General features: G+C 37.4%; 1 protein-coding gene across 1 annotated transcript; it reads left to right on the top strand.

The window, feature by feature from the left end:
* The first annotated feature begins 6156 nt into the window (after positions 1-6156).
* Positions 6157-13998, top strand: LOC143876114 (Ribosomal protein L7Ae/L30e/S12e/Gadd45 family protein). The gene is made up of 6 exons (XM_077377758.1): positions 6157-6335; positions 6507-6566; positions 7003-7060; positions 11014-11145; positions 13291-13458; positions 13674-13998. The coding sequence occupies exons 1-6, from the start codon at positions 6274-6276 to the stop codon at positions 13758-13760; spliced, it is 567 nt and encodes a 188-aa protein (XP_077233873.1). The 5' UTR covers positions 6157-6273; the 3' UTR covers positions 13761-13998.
* The last annotated feature ends 1425 nt before the right edge of the window (positions 13999-15423 follow it).

The raw sequence follows: 15423 nt of genomic DNA, 5'->3' as shown, positions 1-15423 counted from the left end.
TTTTTCATCTTCGTTTCTTCCGTTGTAAACTAGACTTCGATAACTTCGAAATTGAACAAATTTCAATGAGTTCAGAGTTATATTACTTAATGATATTTATTTGATGTGTTTACTAAACGAGCTGACCCTGAACCCAACCAAGCTCGAGCCTAGCTCGGCTCGACTCACTAAAAGCTCGCCTCGTTTTCGTTCGTTTACTAAACGAGCCGAGCCAAGCTGAGCTCGAGCTTTGTTGAATTTTGGCGAGCTGAACACGAGCCCATAATATAAATTTCGTCACGAACACGAGCCAACCCTCAAACTAAACGAGCCGAGCACGAACACCCCAAAGTTCGGCTCGGCTCTGCTCATTTGCAGCCTTATCTATGGTTACTGTGAAACGACCAATTACTCCATAAGCTTAAGCGTCTGGAGATGGTGTTATTTAATCTTTTATACTTTAACATTCCCCCTCACATGTGGCCCCTATTTTATAGGGTTGGCCTACATGTAGCACACGTGGTCCCTCTTTTGGCTTTGGCCATTGCATGTGGATTTTTACTATCGAGGAGGTTTGAACTCAGGACCTTTGGCTCTGATACAATGTGAAACGACCAATTACTCAAAAAACCTAAGCTTTTGGTGATGGTGTTATTTAATCTTTCACACTATAACAGGTACTAAGATCATTTTGTGCCTGTTAACAGCTGGTTAAAAACTGTAAACTGAAGAAAGTAGTGCTATTATCAAATATGGTAGTGCGACTATTAGTCCCTTATTTTATTAATGAGAGAAGTTGATCCCATCTTGTGCTGGTTGGCTAGATGGCCCACTGGTATTCAAGGGATCTCAGCAGTCAACAGCTCTAATTTTCCTATAGGGGGTGCGAATTTATCATCACCCAAAAATATGGACCGGCAAAGTACAGGTGGGGCTCACTCGTTCAATGATTTCAGCCATTTATTTGTCGCCTCATCTTGATGTGTTTACTAAACGAGCTGACCCTGAACCCAACCAAGCTCGAGCCTAGCTCGGCTCGTTTTCGTTCGTTTACTAAACGAGCCAAGCCACGCTGAGCTCGAGCTTTGTTGAATTTTGGCGAGCCGAATACGAGCTCATAGTATAAAGCTTGTCACGAACAAGAGTTGACCCTCAAACTAAATGAGCCAAGCACGAACACCTCAAAGTCTGGCTCAGCTCTGCTCATTTGCAACCCTAGCTATGAGTACTGTGAAACGACCAATTACTCCATAAGCTTAAGCTTATGGAGATGATGTTATTTAATCTTTTATACTTTAACATTCCCCCTCACATGTGGCCCCTATTTTTTAGGGTTGGCTTACATGTAGCACACGTGGTCCCTCTTTTGGCTTTGGCCATTGCATGTGGATTTTTACTATCGAGGAGGTTTGAACTCAGGACCTTTGGCTCTGATACAATGTGAAACGACCAATTACTCCAAAAACTTAAGCTTTTGGTGATGGTGTTATTTAATCTTTCATACTATAACAGGTACTAAGATCATTTTGTGCCTGTTAACGGCTGGTTAAAAACTGTAAACTGAAGAAAGTAGTGCCATTATCAAATATGGTAGTGCGGCTATTAGTCCCTTATTTTATTAATGAGAGAAGTTGATCCCATCTTGTGCTGGTTGGCTAGATGGCCCACTGGTATTCAAGGGATCTCAGCAGTCAACAGCTCTATTTTTCCTATAGGGGGTGCGAATTTATCATCACCCAAAAATAAGGACCGGCAAAGTACAGGTGGGGCTCACTCGTTCAATGATTTCAGCCATTTATTTGTCGCCTCATCTTGATGTGTTTACTAAACGAGCTGACCCTGAACCCAACCAAGCTCGAGCCTAGCTCGGCTTGGCTCACTAAAAGCTCGGCTCGTTTTCGTTCGTTTACTAAACGAGCCGAGCCACGCTGAGCTCGAGCTTTGTTGAATTTTGGCGAGTCGAATACGAGCTCATAGTATAAAGCTCGTCACGAACACGAGTTGACCCTCAAACTAAATGAGCCAAGCACGAACACCTCAAAGTCCGGCTCGGCTCTGCTCATTTGCAACCCTATCTATGGGTACTGTTAAACGACCAATTATGGAGATGATGTTCTTTAATCTTTTATACTTTAACATTCCCCCTCACATGTGGCCCTTATTTTATAGGGTTTTGCCTACATGTAGCACACGTGGCCCCTCTTTTGGCTTTGGCCATTCCATGTGGAATTTTACTATCGAGGAGGTTTGAACTCAAGACCTTTGGCTCTGATACAATGTGAAACGACCAATTACTCCAAAAACTTAAGCTTTTGGTGATGGTGTTAATTAATCTTTCATACTATAACAGGTACTAAGATCATTTTGTAGAATGCCTGAGGCATTGATATCGTCTTCATTTTGGCATTTGATATCTTAGCTTTCCGGTTTTGGTTATTTTAGCCCTGAAATAGGGCTGTTTTTGTTATTTGGTAGAACCCAAAATTTGCCCAAATTGAAGCTCCCTCTCTTGTTAGCACTTAGCAGCTATCTATTCTTAATGTGTCACTGCTAGCTGTCTCACAATATTTTATGGGGGCACTACCATATTTTGATATTGGCACTAATCACTTAGGTTGCCACTTTTCTAATTGTCTCTTCACTCTCTTGATAACTTTACGGCAATTATACCCTTTAACAGCTGGTTAAAAACTGTAAACTGAAGAAAGTAGTGCCATTATCAAATACGGTAGTGCGGCTATTAGTCCCTTATTTTATTAATGAGAGAAGTTGATACCATCTTGTGCTGGTTGGCTAGATGGCCCACTGGTAGTCAAGGGATCTCAGCAGTCAACAGCTCTAATTTTCCAATAGGGGGTGCGAATTTATCATCACCCAAAAATAAGGACCGGCAAAGTACAGGTGGGGCTCACTCGTTCAATGATCTCAGCCATTTATTTGCCCCCCCCCCCCCCCCCCCCCACCCACCCACCAAAACAAAGCAATCTCATGCCAAAATTCTTTCATCGGAAAATCCTAACCCTTGAACTCTTAATCTGTAAAATCAGTCGTTCACAAAAAATAAGAATCAAAGGTGCAAAAATCTCCACAAATCCAACGTCTGAGATTTTTAGTATGTAGCCCATCCATTATAGATCCTAGCAGATGATCGGTTTGGATCACTAAATCGCCGGAGCCCTGCTTATTCTTGTGCCGGCCGAAATTTTCGTGGAAAAGTATGCATTAAAAATTTTCACGATAGTAAAAGATGGTGTAAAATTGCTGATGCTTATTGAACTAATATTTCATTAATGTATAACAATAACAATTGTACATAGATTTATTTCATAATGACGAACAACAGAAAAGAAAGAAAAAAATCTGACTCCTCTTCTTCTAAGAGAAGTAACGCTCCTTATTTGAGAGAGAACATCAGCAAAACTTAAAGAAAAAGGAAAAAACCATTTGCTGAGAGGGTTTGGTTTTGTAAGGCAATATTGTCAAGGACGGGCAGGGCTCTGATACCATGTTAATGGAGAGAGAGAGAGAGAGGGGGGTTGTACGTTTGAGGAAGAAGAGAGAGATCTGAATAGGGTTTTGAGGGGAAAAGACAAGACAAATATTGCCCTTACAATACCTCACCTCTCAACAATATTAAACAAAGATTAAAGCACTAAATAATGGTGCTTTGATCCAAAGAGGCCATGGTTCCAGGGCTAAGGAGAGGGAAAGAACATGAAAAATACGAATTAGGCGACAAAAAATCAAACAAATTTGGAGAGAATTTGCTCGGCTCCGGCGAAGGAATAGTCGGAAGTGGCGGAAACGGGAGGAGATCAAGGGCGGGAGGTGCCACGTCTTGTAGACGTGGCCTTTGCGAGGGTGGCATGGATTGTGCTGATGAACCTGTTAGCTTCTGCACGAGTCGCCTAAAGCCCCGCGGCTCGACCACGTAGACCTTGGGTGGCACCGCCGGAGCCGTGGGCTGAATTTTCTTGCATGGCTTTGCCGGGGGCTTCCTTACAGAATGGAGGGAAAGAAGAGGAAGAGAGTCTCTCTTCGCTTCTTCTCTCTCTCCGTATGGTGATGAAGAATAGTCTATTGTGTCTTTAACCATCTCAAACATATGTAGCAATGGCCAACCGACCAGCCCACGTCTCTTATTTATACTAATTTTCTAATGTTGAGCTGATGTTTATACCCCCTTGTTTGATAGATGCACCCCCTCTTGGTTGTTAATGTTAATTGATATGTGTGACATCAGCCGGCGGCTAATTGTGCTGGTGTGGCAAGTGGTTAAATGGGGAAAGTTTGACCGGATTACTTTGAGAGTAATGCAATCTTTTTAAGCGATTTGTAATCTTTTTTTAATGTTGCACGGATCGAGTGAATGGGCGCCACGTGGCAGTGGGCGTGGGACAGAGAAGTACCCGTCGAGTTTGTTCGGGTAGGCCTTCTTTGTCGGTACCAAGACTTTTCAAGTTTCAGCCAGCGGCCTTCGTGTCTGACCGCGACTTTTCTCATTTCATATTTCCACCCCCTGTAAGTGATTGTTGAATTTGATGTGAACACTCCATCTCCATCGGGGTGCAACTCGGGCCGGGTTGCTTTGGGACGGGTCGATGACAATCCTAACCAAATCCGAGGAAGTATTAACTCAACCCTAACCAACCAGAATCTGGGGTTGAGATGGGAAAAATTGTCAAATCAAAGTCTAAACTGAAGGGCGCCCTTTCATCTTATTTATGCAAGGGCACCCTCATTGGTTGAAACCCACTAAAGTAGACTTGGCAAACGGTCGGGCCGGGTTTGACCCAGCCAGTATGGGTCCGGGTTAAAATGACCTGAAAAATTTTACGGGTCACTAAGCTTGGACCCTCACTCGTCAACAGGTCACTCGGTTTTTTTAATGAATTTTTGTTTTTTTTGTTTTTTCAAGTTTTTTATAGGTATTTGCTAGTCACCTTCTCCAAAAGCTACTTCTCGCCCATCATTTGCAATTGAATGTGTTGAGAGATTTGTCTTATTAGACGGGGTGAAACCTGCATGGAAATACCTATTTCTGGAAAGGCTACTTCTCGCCCATCCTTTGCAATAATAATTATAGGTACTAAAGTTTTGGAGGAAAATTATGAAAAAAGTGCGGTAAAGTAAAAAAATTACGGAAAAAAAGTAGCGAAAAGTACTTTTATATGACAATTACGGAAAAAACTTCAAAGAAAAGGTATAGAATATGACGATTACGGAAAAACTACTTTGTTTCACTTCTATAGGCACCCGCGGGTCGACCCGGAGCCGCCCAGTTTTGACGGGCGGGTTGACCCGCACTTTTTTGAATTTTCCGTACTTCAACCAATGGGGTCGCCCTTTCATCATATTTATGCAAAGGGCATCCTTCAATTTAGACTGCCTCTCAATTTGAATGACATTCGATGACATACGGTTGATAGGGCCAGCCAGATGAACAATCCAAATTACATATGCATATATCAGATTTGTAACCTATATAAAATTATAAATCGCCCTAATTAGACGAGCGTAATCTTCCACTCATGTTACACATGGTTGATAGGGCGGCCACTCCAACGCTATATGTGGCTTCGCCCGCACTTGGGGGCACTCCAGCCGTCCAGCCGTCCAGTGCTATATGTGGCCTCACCCGTGGTGAATTTTTTTCCATTTTCCATAGCTCAACCAATGGGGGCGCCCTTTCATCTCATTTATGCAAGGGCATCCTTCAGTCTAGACTTCGTCTCAATTTCAGATGAACAGTTTGGATCATCCCAAGTAGTGGGCCCACTGTTCTTTTTTAAAGATAGGGACTTGGGGCATACAAATCATCTAAAACCAAACCAAAAATCTTCTCATAGGTTTTTATAACATGAGGTCCATTTTAAACCTTCAAAAATTGGAAGGTCAGGATGATAATATGGAGAAGACCTATATAATGGGCCCAACAAATAAATGGTTTAGATCACCCAATTAAGTATGCATGTGGGGTCATCCACCAAAAAAAAAATCTCGAATTTTGTAACTACGAGTTAAAATGGGAAAAGCGGAGATATTACCCGTGAATTATGGGCCCACAAGATGAACGGTCAGGATTGCTTACGCAAATTACCGGATGAGATCCTGAGACACTAAAAAAGGGGGTGGCCAGAGGAAGAAAAGGGGGAGAATATATCATTTCGGTTTATCTTCTCTCTCCCTACTCTTTTTCGTTTCTGGGTTTAGGATTTTCTCATCTATTCCAGATTTAGAAGGGTTCTTTGAGTTTATGCACTCTGGTTACTTGCAGGTTTCCAAATAGAGATAATGAGAAAGAAGTCTCGGAAGGTTCCTGAGCCTTCAAACCCATCCTCTGTTGCTCAGAAACAGTATATAACTTGTTTCTTCTTGTCTTTTGTTAGGTTCCTTTTTTTCTTAATTTTTTTTTACCAGGACCTTATCTAACTCTTCTTAATTGTATTATATTTGGTTTACCTTTTTTTTTTTTTTGAATTCAAATCTTCTCATTCAAATGTGTTTCTTGTTTTTGTTCAAGCAAGGCCGAGGACTAATTGCTATGAAGGAGAGAGTCTTTCTATTCTGCTGAAAAAAATTGAGAGGTAAGCAGAAAACCTAAGTGGGGTTTTGTATAGAAAATTTTCTTTTGACTCTAAACAGATTTTGTCTATGTTTGTTGTGTTTGAATTGTTCATTATTTGTAATATATATGTTCTTATGCCTGCTATTTATTTGATCTTTTATCAGTTTAGGGTTTACGATTTAGGATTTAGGGTTTAGGTTGAAGTGATAGTGTCTATGTCTATTGTGTTTGATTTTCTCCATTGAATTATTCAGTATTTGTAAGATATCCGTTCTTATGTCTGCTATTTATTTGATCTTATCGCAGTCTAGGGTTTAGGGTATAGGATTTAGGGTTTAGGGTTTAGGCTGAACTGATAGGGTCTATGTTTGTTGTGTTTGATTTTCTCCATTGAATTATTCAGTATTTGTAACATGTCTCTTCTTATGTCTGCTATTTATTTGATCTTATCGCAGGGCGATAGAATCAGCAAAACTTCTGAAGGGAGCATTGCCTGATAAAATATGGATTAAGGTATTTACTGCTTGGGTACTTAGGTACCTTGATTATAACCCTAAACTTACTATTTATTTTCTTTTACTTTTTTCTTCTTTAGTGGTATTATCAATGATGTTTTAGTTGATATAGGTTATCATCAGTTAGTATATGCATCCCTTCAGCTTCGTCGGAAGACCTTTTTTTTTTCTTTTGCAACTTTGCATGATTTGAAAATTTTAGTGAAGGCCTTCTAAATGCCGTCAGAATCTTCTATTTCTTTGAATTTCCCATTCCTTTTAAGGTTGAGTTTGTTTTTTTTTTCTTTTGCAACTTTGCATGATTTGAAAATTTTAGTGAAGGCCTTCTAAATGCCATTAGAATCTTCTATTTCTTTGAATTTCCCATTCCTTTTAAGGTTGAGTTTGTGATAGCAGTTTGAGCTCATATGTATTTTAAGCCAACTGAAGAATGCATAAATTGATTTAGTTAAGTGATATTCTGGAGTTAAAATGCAACTGATCTCAGTCCACATGTGAAAATTTGTCAATTCTGATGATAATAAAGTTTAGAAAATTTTCAAATCACTTGCCATCATGCTGTTGCCGTGGCTTAACTATAACAACTGTGCCATGCTTACTGAAAAAAATTGAGTGGAACATGTCCCATCTGTGCAAAAATGGGGCTTTTTATGGATCTTTTATACACGTATGTGTGTATCATAGTTTTAAAACTCCCCTGTGTCCTAGTCGACTCCCTTTTACCTTGGCAACGTTCTGTGTTTTGCCCTACAGAGTCGATAAAAACTCCTTTGACTCTTCTGAATTTTGACCGCGTCAACCGAGTACTTGACCGCGCGTGCCGAGTCGACTAGGATTTTCTTCAACCGCATTTCGTTTTGCATCCGTGTTTTTAAACACTGTTGTGTACATTGTATGCATGTGCATGTGTTTGTGTGCGGGAGACATGGAACATGTTACATTTTGAAGAAACAATGGTTCGAGAACTGTTGGTAATGAGGACACGGGTAATGTTCTGTCCTCAATCAGATGCCGTGATCAATTTTACTCAGTTCGATAGCTGTCAAGTGTTTTAAAAATATAATAAACATAGGTTCATTCTTAATGTGTATCTGTTTGTTAATAGAATTTGTGAAAAAATTTCTTAAGGGATTGCTTGGATGACTTGAGTAGTACCATTTCTGTACAATGTCAGTGAAACTATGCTTACATTTTCTGTACACATGTTGTCTTTTGAATATTATGAATTGCTATAGTCATTAAGCATTCACACAGGCATTCAGTATAACTCGAGCAGCCAGAGTGCCATACAAAATAAATAGAATGTTTACCAAAAAAATACCTATCTTTATCATAAAAGGTGTGCATATAATTTGAGCTGCAGCTGAACAAACTAACTCACAGACTATTCAGTGCGTTTGGAATACCATGAAATCAGTATGGTCCAACATTTTTATGAATGTAAAGACAGAAACCCTATCATTTTTTAGTGCTTCAAAGTGCATGTCCAAACCCAAAGGGGGCTATGAAATTCTGTTACACATTATAAAAATGAGATAAAATGCGAAACCAGAAAAGTAGGAAGTCTGGTAAAAATTGGGATTTGGCAGGAACTCCAAGAACAAAGATACAAGGCAGAATCCTACTCGCAAACATCCCATCGTAGTGAGCCAAATAGGCCTAGGTAACTTGACCATCAAGTATCAGTTAACTATGCTTGCCCTAAGGAGAAGTTAGAAAAGGACATGAATTAATGTAAAAGGTAAAACCTAAGGACGTCCGGTGTAGGCCCCAAGATGCCCCTTGATGTGCTGTTGATCCAACATATATGTGTAGTAATCTTGGCCGCATAATTTAAATGTATAATGTTTCGAAGCATTGTGAAGCACACTTTTTCTTGTTCACAAATCTGATAGGGCTTTGAATTACACGATATGCATGTATAATGAAGCACAAATGGAAGAGGTCCGAGGTCTAATACTAGTAAATGCTTCACTTGTGGAGTGCATCCAGTGGTGCATGCTTATCTGTCCAATAATATATGATACAAGGCATCTCTCGCTGGCACTGCCATTCCACATCTCCTATGAAACACAAAGAATTGTGCATTTTTTGAAAAGGATAATAGAAGCATCTACTTTATTATATAGGATTCCTTGTAGGAATTCGTTGCTTGTACTTTGATTTCATCTATGTAGCAAGTAAGGTTTTAAATGTCTGTCTCGGTATGTATGCCGGTCATCACGAAAACGGAAACATGTTGGTTTCAGTTGAATATTTCAGTGGAAATCATGCAAATTCATGGAAGTGTATGATACTATATTCAAATTTTGAGAATTTAAGATAAAATTTCAGGAAATGCTAGAATAAGCACAAATACATAGTTAAAAGCTATCAAATAAATAATGCAGCCATCCATAATAGTTTAACAACATTGAACACCTAGTGACATGGGCTATTATACATGTCTGGAGCATAAACAATACAAAAAAAGTTATAATATTATAAAGGGAAATGATATCAGCACAACCACATTTTGATATTTTCACAAACCATCTTGTCTTTTAGTATTTAAAGAGCTGTCGAAAGGTTATTACATTTCCCAAAAAGCTCTCACGAGTCCATTAAAGAAGAAAAGCCAGCTGGGTTTGTGCAAATATCAAAATATGGTCGATAACATTTCCCTATTATAAAATATGTTGTATAAAAATACAATCGTATGAATTATGCTATTTATATAATTTCTTGTCCATTCTTGTTTATGACATTTAAATTTTATTTATTATTTTATAATATAATATCACAAAAAAATAATTATGCTGCATATTTAAAGGTTTTTTTTAGCAAAACCAAATAAAATAAATAATTTTTGAAATGAAAAAATGACTCCGTCAGTAGGTGGATCTGGAAAGAACAACTCACATATAAGAAAGTAGATTCTTGCATATTTGATCAACTTTTTTGGGAAAAAAATATTTTTCCTATTTTAAAGGATTAATCCATAAAAATTGACATTAAATGGATTAATCCATTTTCAAATTCATCGTAGTTGACACATTTGAACGTTAACGCATGTTAATTGTAGAAAGAATAAAAGAAAATTGATATGGCATTTTTGTTGGATTCGTTACAATGGAGGCTAGTGGGTAATGTAAGGGGTAGTATGAGGGGTAATGGGCTTTTCTTTTGGGCCAAGGAGAATGCTCCTGGGCAATTCATACTATGTAAATCTGGTGGGACTACTGGTACCTATTGTAAATTTTGCTAGTATGAATATATTTGTCAATTTAAAAAAAAAAAAAAAAAAAAACTGAAAAAAATGCATTCCTCGAGTTTGGAGTTGAAAACTATATATTTTTAGGCACTTTGTTCAAAATGTTGATCGAAACGACATGACCAAAAAAATATGCTTCCAACATAACGTTTCGGTCACGACACCGACGTGCTACCGACATGACCGACATATCGGTTGTCATATTATAACTAAATCGCTTGTGGATTTTGTGTTGGTGAGGACCGATGTCGACATATTTTGGCCGACATTTGATACCATGATAAGAGTAGACTTGGTTGTATATCTCTGTCATGGATTCACGTTAGCCTTGGGCACTCCTCCCTTTTGTATTAATGCATCTATCATTTCCTTTCAAAAGAAAATCAGTTGTGCACTTTTTCCTTCGATTATTGGTGTACACATTCATAGTTAGATTGGTGTTTGCGTTTCTAAGAGGCTGCTGCTTCACAAATCTTCTAATCCCACTTATTGAAGTATTCCATATCAGTCCAATTTTCTAAAAAAAAAAAATGTTAAATGTGATCGTAGAATATTTAGACATCTGTGCTATTATAATTTCTACAAATGTTCACCTAATCTAGGGTTGGCAGACAACCTGATATTGAGACTTTCTGTTAAATACTATTGGCATGTATACAATTTTTCTAGTTGCTTTCTAATATTGCAACCCCATGCAGCAACAATTTTCCATTGGTGTGAATGATGTTACGCGTTTGCTGGAAAGGATGCCTAATGCTGACATAGGAAGTTCCACTCAAGAGCCTCCTGCCATCTCCAAAGTTCATAAAGCTTCTTCAATTCCACTTCAGGTTAGTTTCCTTTCTGAAATTCTGTCTTTCTTTCTTGGTTTATTGTTACTGACATCAAATACATGTCTTGATCAGCTTAAAATGGTTGTTTGCTTATGTTTCCTGGTATCAAGCACCAATCCTTTCTTTAGCACCTACAGATTTCTATATATTTCATTTTTATTCTAAAAATTTTACATTTACTAAAATCAACAGTGTTATTATTTCTTGTACTTGGTTTTTGTTGGCGGATAGTCATACAGTCTCAAAGGACCCGTATCAGTACAATACAACACAGATATGGGTATGTGATATGACAGGATATGGCTTCATCATAAAGGAGCTTTTATTTGACTACTCACTTCTTCAAACTAGACAAATGTCTGTCACAATTCCAAGACCATTAAAAAACAATAACATGGTAAACATTGAATCTTTTTTCTCTGTAACGTATCTTTACATCAAACAAATTTAATATTATTAATATTATATTAGTCTGTCGGTATCCTTGACTTTATAAAAATGTTAAATTGTGCTAGCATTCTCATATCTACACCCTTATCCGTATCTATGTCTGGGTATCATAGTCTAAGAGGAAACATGATCATTAAAAAATTTTCATTCTCTATGCTAATCTTAATGCCATGAACCAATAGAAACATAATCAATCCAATCTTCCCCGAAAGTTGATTAGTGGTGTATTTATACTATGGGGAGATAACGTAAATTAGTGTGTATGCCCATCTGACCTAAGAAAAAGTTTCCATCTTTAAATATTAAGAGAAGCCCACCCCTTTCTTTTCTAAATGAAAATAATCATCACTTTCTTACCATTGATTTCAAAAAAAAAGGTGCATTTATATTTATTCTGTAGCATAGGGACCGAAGTTGTTATTCCTTGAATTCAAAGGGATATCAGTACTTTGACCAAATCATGATTCATGAATACTGTGATTTGGTCAAAGTACAATACAACACAGATATGGGTACGGGTAGGTTACAACACATAATTTATTAATGCCACCAATTCTTTGGACACTGATCAAAATGCTTTTTCAATAATAATATATAGTTATATACATCTGATTTTACTAAGCCGAGCAAATTGCATTCGTTCATTGTGAAACATTTTCTATATAAACATTTTCCTTTTCCTTTTTATTGTTAAATGATCCCTCTCATAAATGAACTTGTGGATATTTTATAGGATTTTCACATTTTATGAAATCTTCATTGTTACTATGATTTTTTTTTAAAAGGTATATCTTCCTTTACAGTTTGAACCTTCTCTATGCTTCACAGATAATGGTTGCTTCTCAGCAGCCACTAGATAGAGTAACATTTGTGTGCTAAATGTTTTTCCTTTAATTTTCTTTGATTATCAAGTTACATGATACTTCCATTGAACCTTCTATTTTTCTTTAGACATTTAAAATGTGCTTTTCGTCGTTCTCGAAAGCCAGTAGCAGAAGTGTAACCTTTTGTTATTAGCTTCAATTCTCCGTAGTCAATGTCTAGAGTCTATACTAGAGTAACATTTGTGTGCGAAAGTTTTTTCCGTTTATTCCTTTTTTATTAATATTATTGTTTTTTTTCTTGAATGATTATTAATATTATTGTTGCTCACCTACTAAAACTGAAATTACAAATTAAAGCCTTGGTTGTGTTGTATTTTATTCTTCTAAGCACCACTATACAATGGCGTGTTAGGTATTATATGGCCATGCCAATACAATATTATCAACTGCTAATTGCTATTCTTACAAAATATCCATTGCAAACTTCCATCCCAAGTGCACTTCCTATATGTCAATGTAGATTTGCATATGGGAAGTGAAGGCATGCGCGGATTGATTGGCTATGGAGTTGCTACTTTTAGATTTTTTTTTTGCTCTGGCATTGCTTATAGGGTCCAGGACTTTTAAGTTCGTGATTAAATCCAAGGAAATAGTTTACAACCCCATAAACTTATTGTGAGGTTTTCATACTTCGAGTCCCTCTGACTAACGAAAATTTCATTTGATACAGATTGAACTGAAGAGGATATCAGGATATGCGTTTGTATCTGTAGAGCTGTTATTAAATGTTATTTTGTGGCTTGGTTTAGATATAACCAACCCAATAATTAAACAAATGTGTATTATGTATATGTTGTCTTGGATGTAGGCTGTGCTTTTAGCTTCGGATTGCAATCCACGATGGTTGACTAAGCATCTTCCAAGCTTGGCATCCTCAAGGAAAGTCCCCCTGATCTTTGTCAGAGATCAGAAAAAAGGTTCCCTAAGATTGGGTGAACTTGTGAAGTTGAAAACGGCTATAGCCATAGGAGTAAAGGTCATCTCTAACTCTGTATCTCTTTCATCATAGATTTTGTTTACTCAAAGATTTATCAATTGAGGACATATTATGTGGTGAGGGCCACCCAGCACCTGCAAGTGTAAGTGCTATTTTCAGGTGGAGGTGCCACACCATCTTTTCTGAGACATTCTGCATTATACCAGTGCCATGACATACAAGAAAGCCTCTCATCTTTTTTATGTTCCGTGTAGACAAAAGGAAGCGTCATCAATAAGACTATTGAGGAAGTTCTCCACGACAATGAATCGATTGGAGCCATAGAATTACACAAAATGTGAATGTAAGTTAGTTTATCCTGTTAAAAAGAATGAGCTTGTTTGCAGGCTATCTTGGAAAGAAATGTTGGGAAGTATGATATAGAGAAGATACATGTGATTTGTGTACCCATCAAAGATGGCAAGCTCAGATTAATAGATTGAATACAAGTTTTGCCATGTGAGAGTAATGCTTATGATTATTTCTTTTGTAATTTGTCATCAAAGGTCATGAGAATTCAAATCATCATAATTTTCCCAAGTTTTGCTTATTGTTGTCAGTAGTTGTGTGATAAAGCCCTTCCAATTGAAATGGGCAAGTCATTGGTACTACAGATATCCATATCAAGTTGTAACTGAAAATGTGAAATATTAGTTTGTTCCTCCTACCCATCTGATAAAAAGATCCCAGGTGTCATAGAAATTGAATAAGTTTAGATTTTTGGGCTCCTTAAGATACTGCTAGAGAAGATGCTGGAACTCTGTTAATTCTGAACAATTCCATGGGGTTTGTCACATATAAAAGAAAGGTTGGCAGCATGGCCTGCACCATTCTTGTGGTGGGCTCTATTGTGAAGGGGCAAAGGTATGAAATTCACACAGATCAAATGGGTCCACTGGCCGTTTGCCCCCCTGCAATGTGGAGGTTGAAATTTTTTTCATGGATTACATCCATATTGGTCAAATAATCAGTTTTCAAAATGGGTGGAGATCATCTTTTTTACTCTTTATTTTCACACGAGAAAATAGTCATTGGAAAATCTAATACTCGTTTTGTTAATTTGATGGAATACTATAATGGCTTCAAGCTATACATGCAGTAGACGGTGGATGACCTAACATATATACTGGAGAGAGAGAGAGAGAAAGAGAGAGGAAGAAATACAAGGGGTCAACGAAAGGGGAGGTGCACAATGAATTTGAGCAACAAATTTTCAGCACAGTCAAATCCTCATTTAAGTTTGTTATGTGCCTAGATGAGTCCACCAAAGAGAAAAAAATTAGTTTGTTTAGAATATATCAAATCTATTAGATCTTCTAAGATCTGGTCATAATTTTCAAGAATTGAAATGGGAGGCTTTGACTGTTTAGTTTTAGTTATGAAATACATAATAAACTAGTTGCAGTCGCACGGGGGCGAAGAAAAATTAGTATTATAAAAAACTATCTATAACCGTCTCTCTATTTATGGGATTGCAATTTTTTTTAAAATTTCGTGTGTACCTCTTCATAAAAGTCCAATAGGCATTACTCTCCATAAATATAGCGTGTATCTAATCTATACACACAACTTCTATGTATCGTCTCTCTTAAGAGAGACAAAAATATACATGCCAGTTCTGTGTATAAACTCTTAATTTTAGGCGATATTTCCATTCCTTGATTTTAGCCTTTTTTTTCAAATCCAAAATAAAAAGCGTATTTTACTATTTTAGGAAATTTAATTTGTGGAGAGATTATTTTAATCAATCCTTGATTTTTGGCGATTTTTCCATTTCTTGATTTTAGGCATTTTAAATTCCGGGTGCCACATCCTCTTAATATGTTTTTAAATTTCGTTATTAAGGTTACATGTGAAACGGTGTGCCGCATCCCCTTAATGCGCTATTAAATTTCGGAATGCAGTGGGGGTGACACGTGGCGTAGCCTCAGCTTCCCACATTCAGCTTTACTTATATATATAGAT

Source organism: Tasmannia lanceolata, unplaced genomic scaffold (genome assembly GCF_043159265.1).
Source record: "Tasmannia lanceolata isolate RefF3 unplaced genomic scaffold, GAP_Taslan_0.1 ptg000004l, whole genome shotgun sequence".
NCBI lineage: Eukaryota > Viridiplantae > Streptophyta > Magnoliopsida > Canellales > Winteraceae > Tasmannia > Tasmannia lanceolata.
This window is presented reverse-complemented; position numbering and strand designations above follow the sequence as displayed.

Bases quoted from the DNA above. Each gene is read 5' to 3' on its own strand.
- LOC143876114 (XM_077377758.1), top strand. From the start codon at position 6,274: ATGAGAAAGAAGTCTCGGAAGGTTCCTGAGCCTTCAAACCCATCCTCT. The intron at 6,336-6,506 runs GTATATAACTTG...TGTTCAAGCAAG, and splicing joins TCCTCTGTTGCTCAGAAACA to GCCGAGGACTAATTGCTATG. The intron at 13,459-13,673 runs GTCATCTCTAAC...TGTTCCGTGTAG, and splicing joins CTATAGCCATAGGAGTAAAG to ACAAAAGGAAGCGTCATCAA.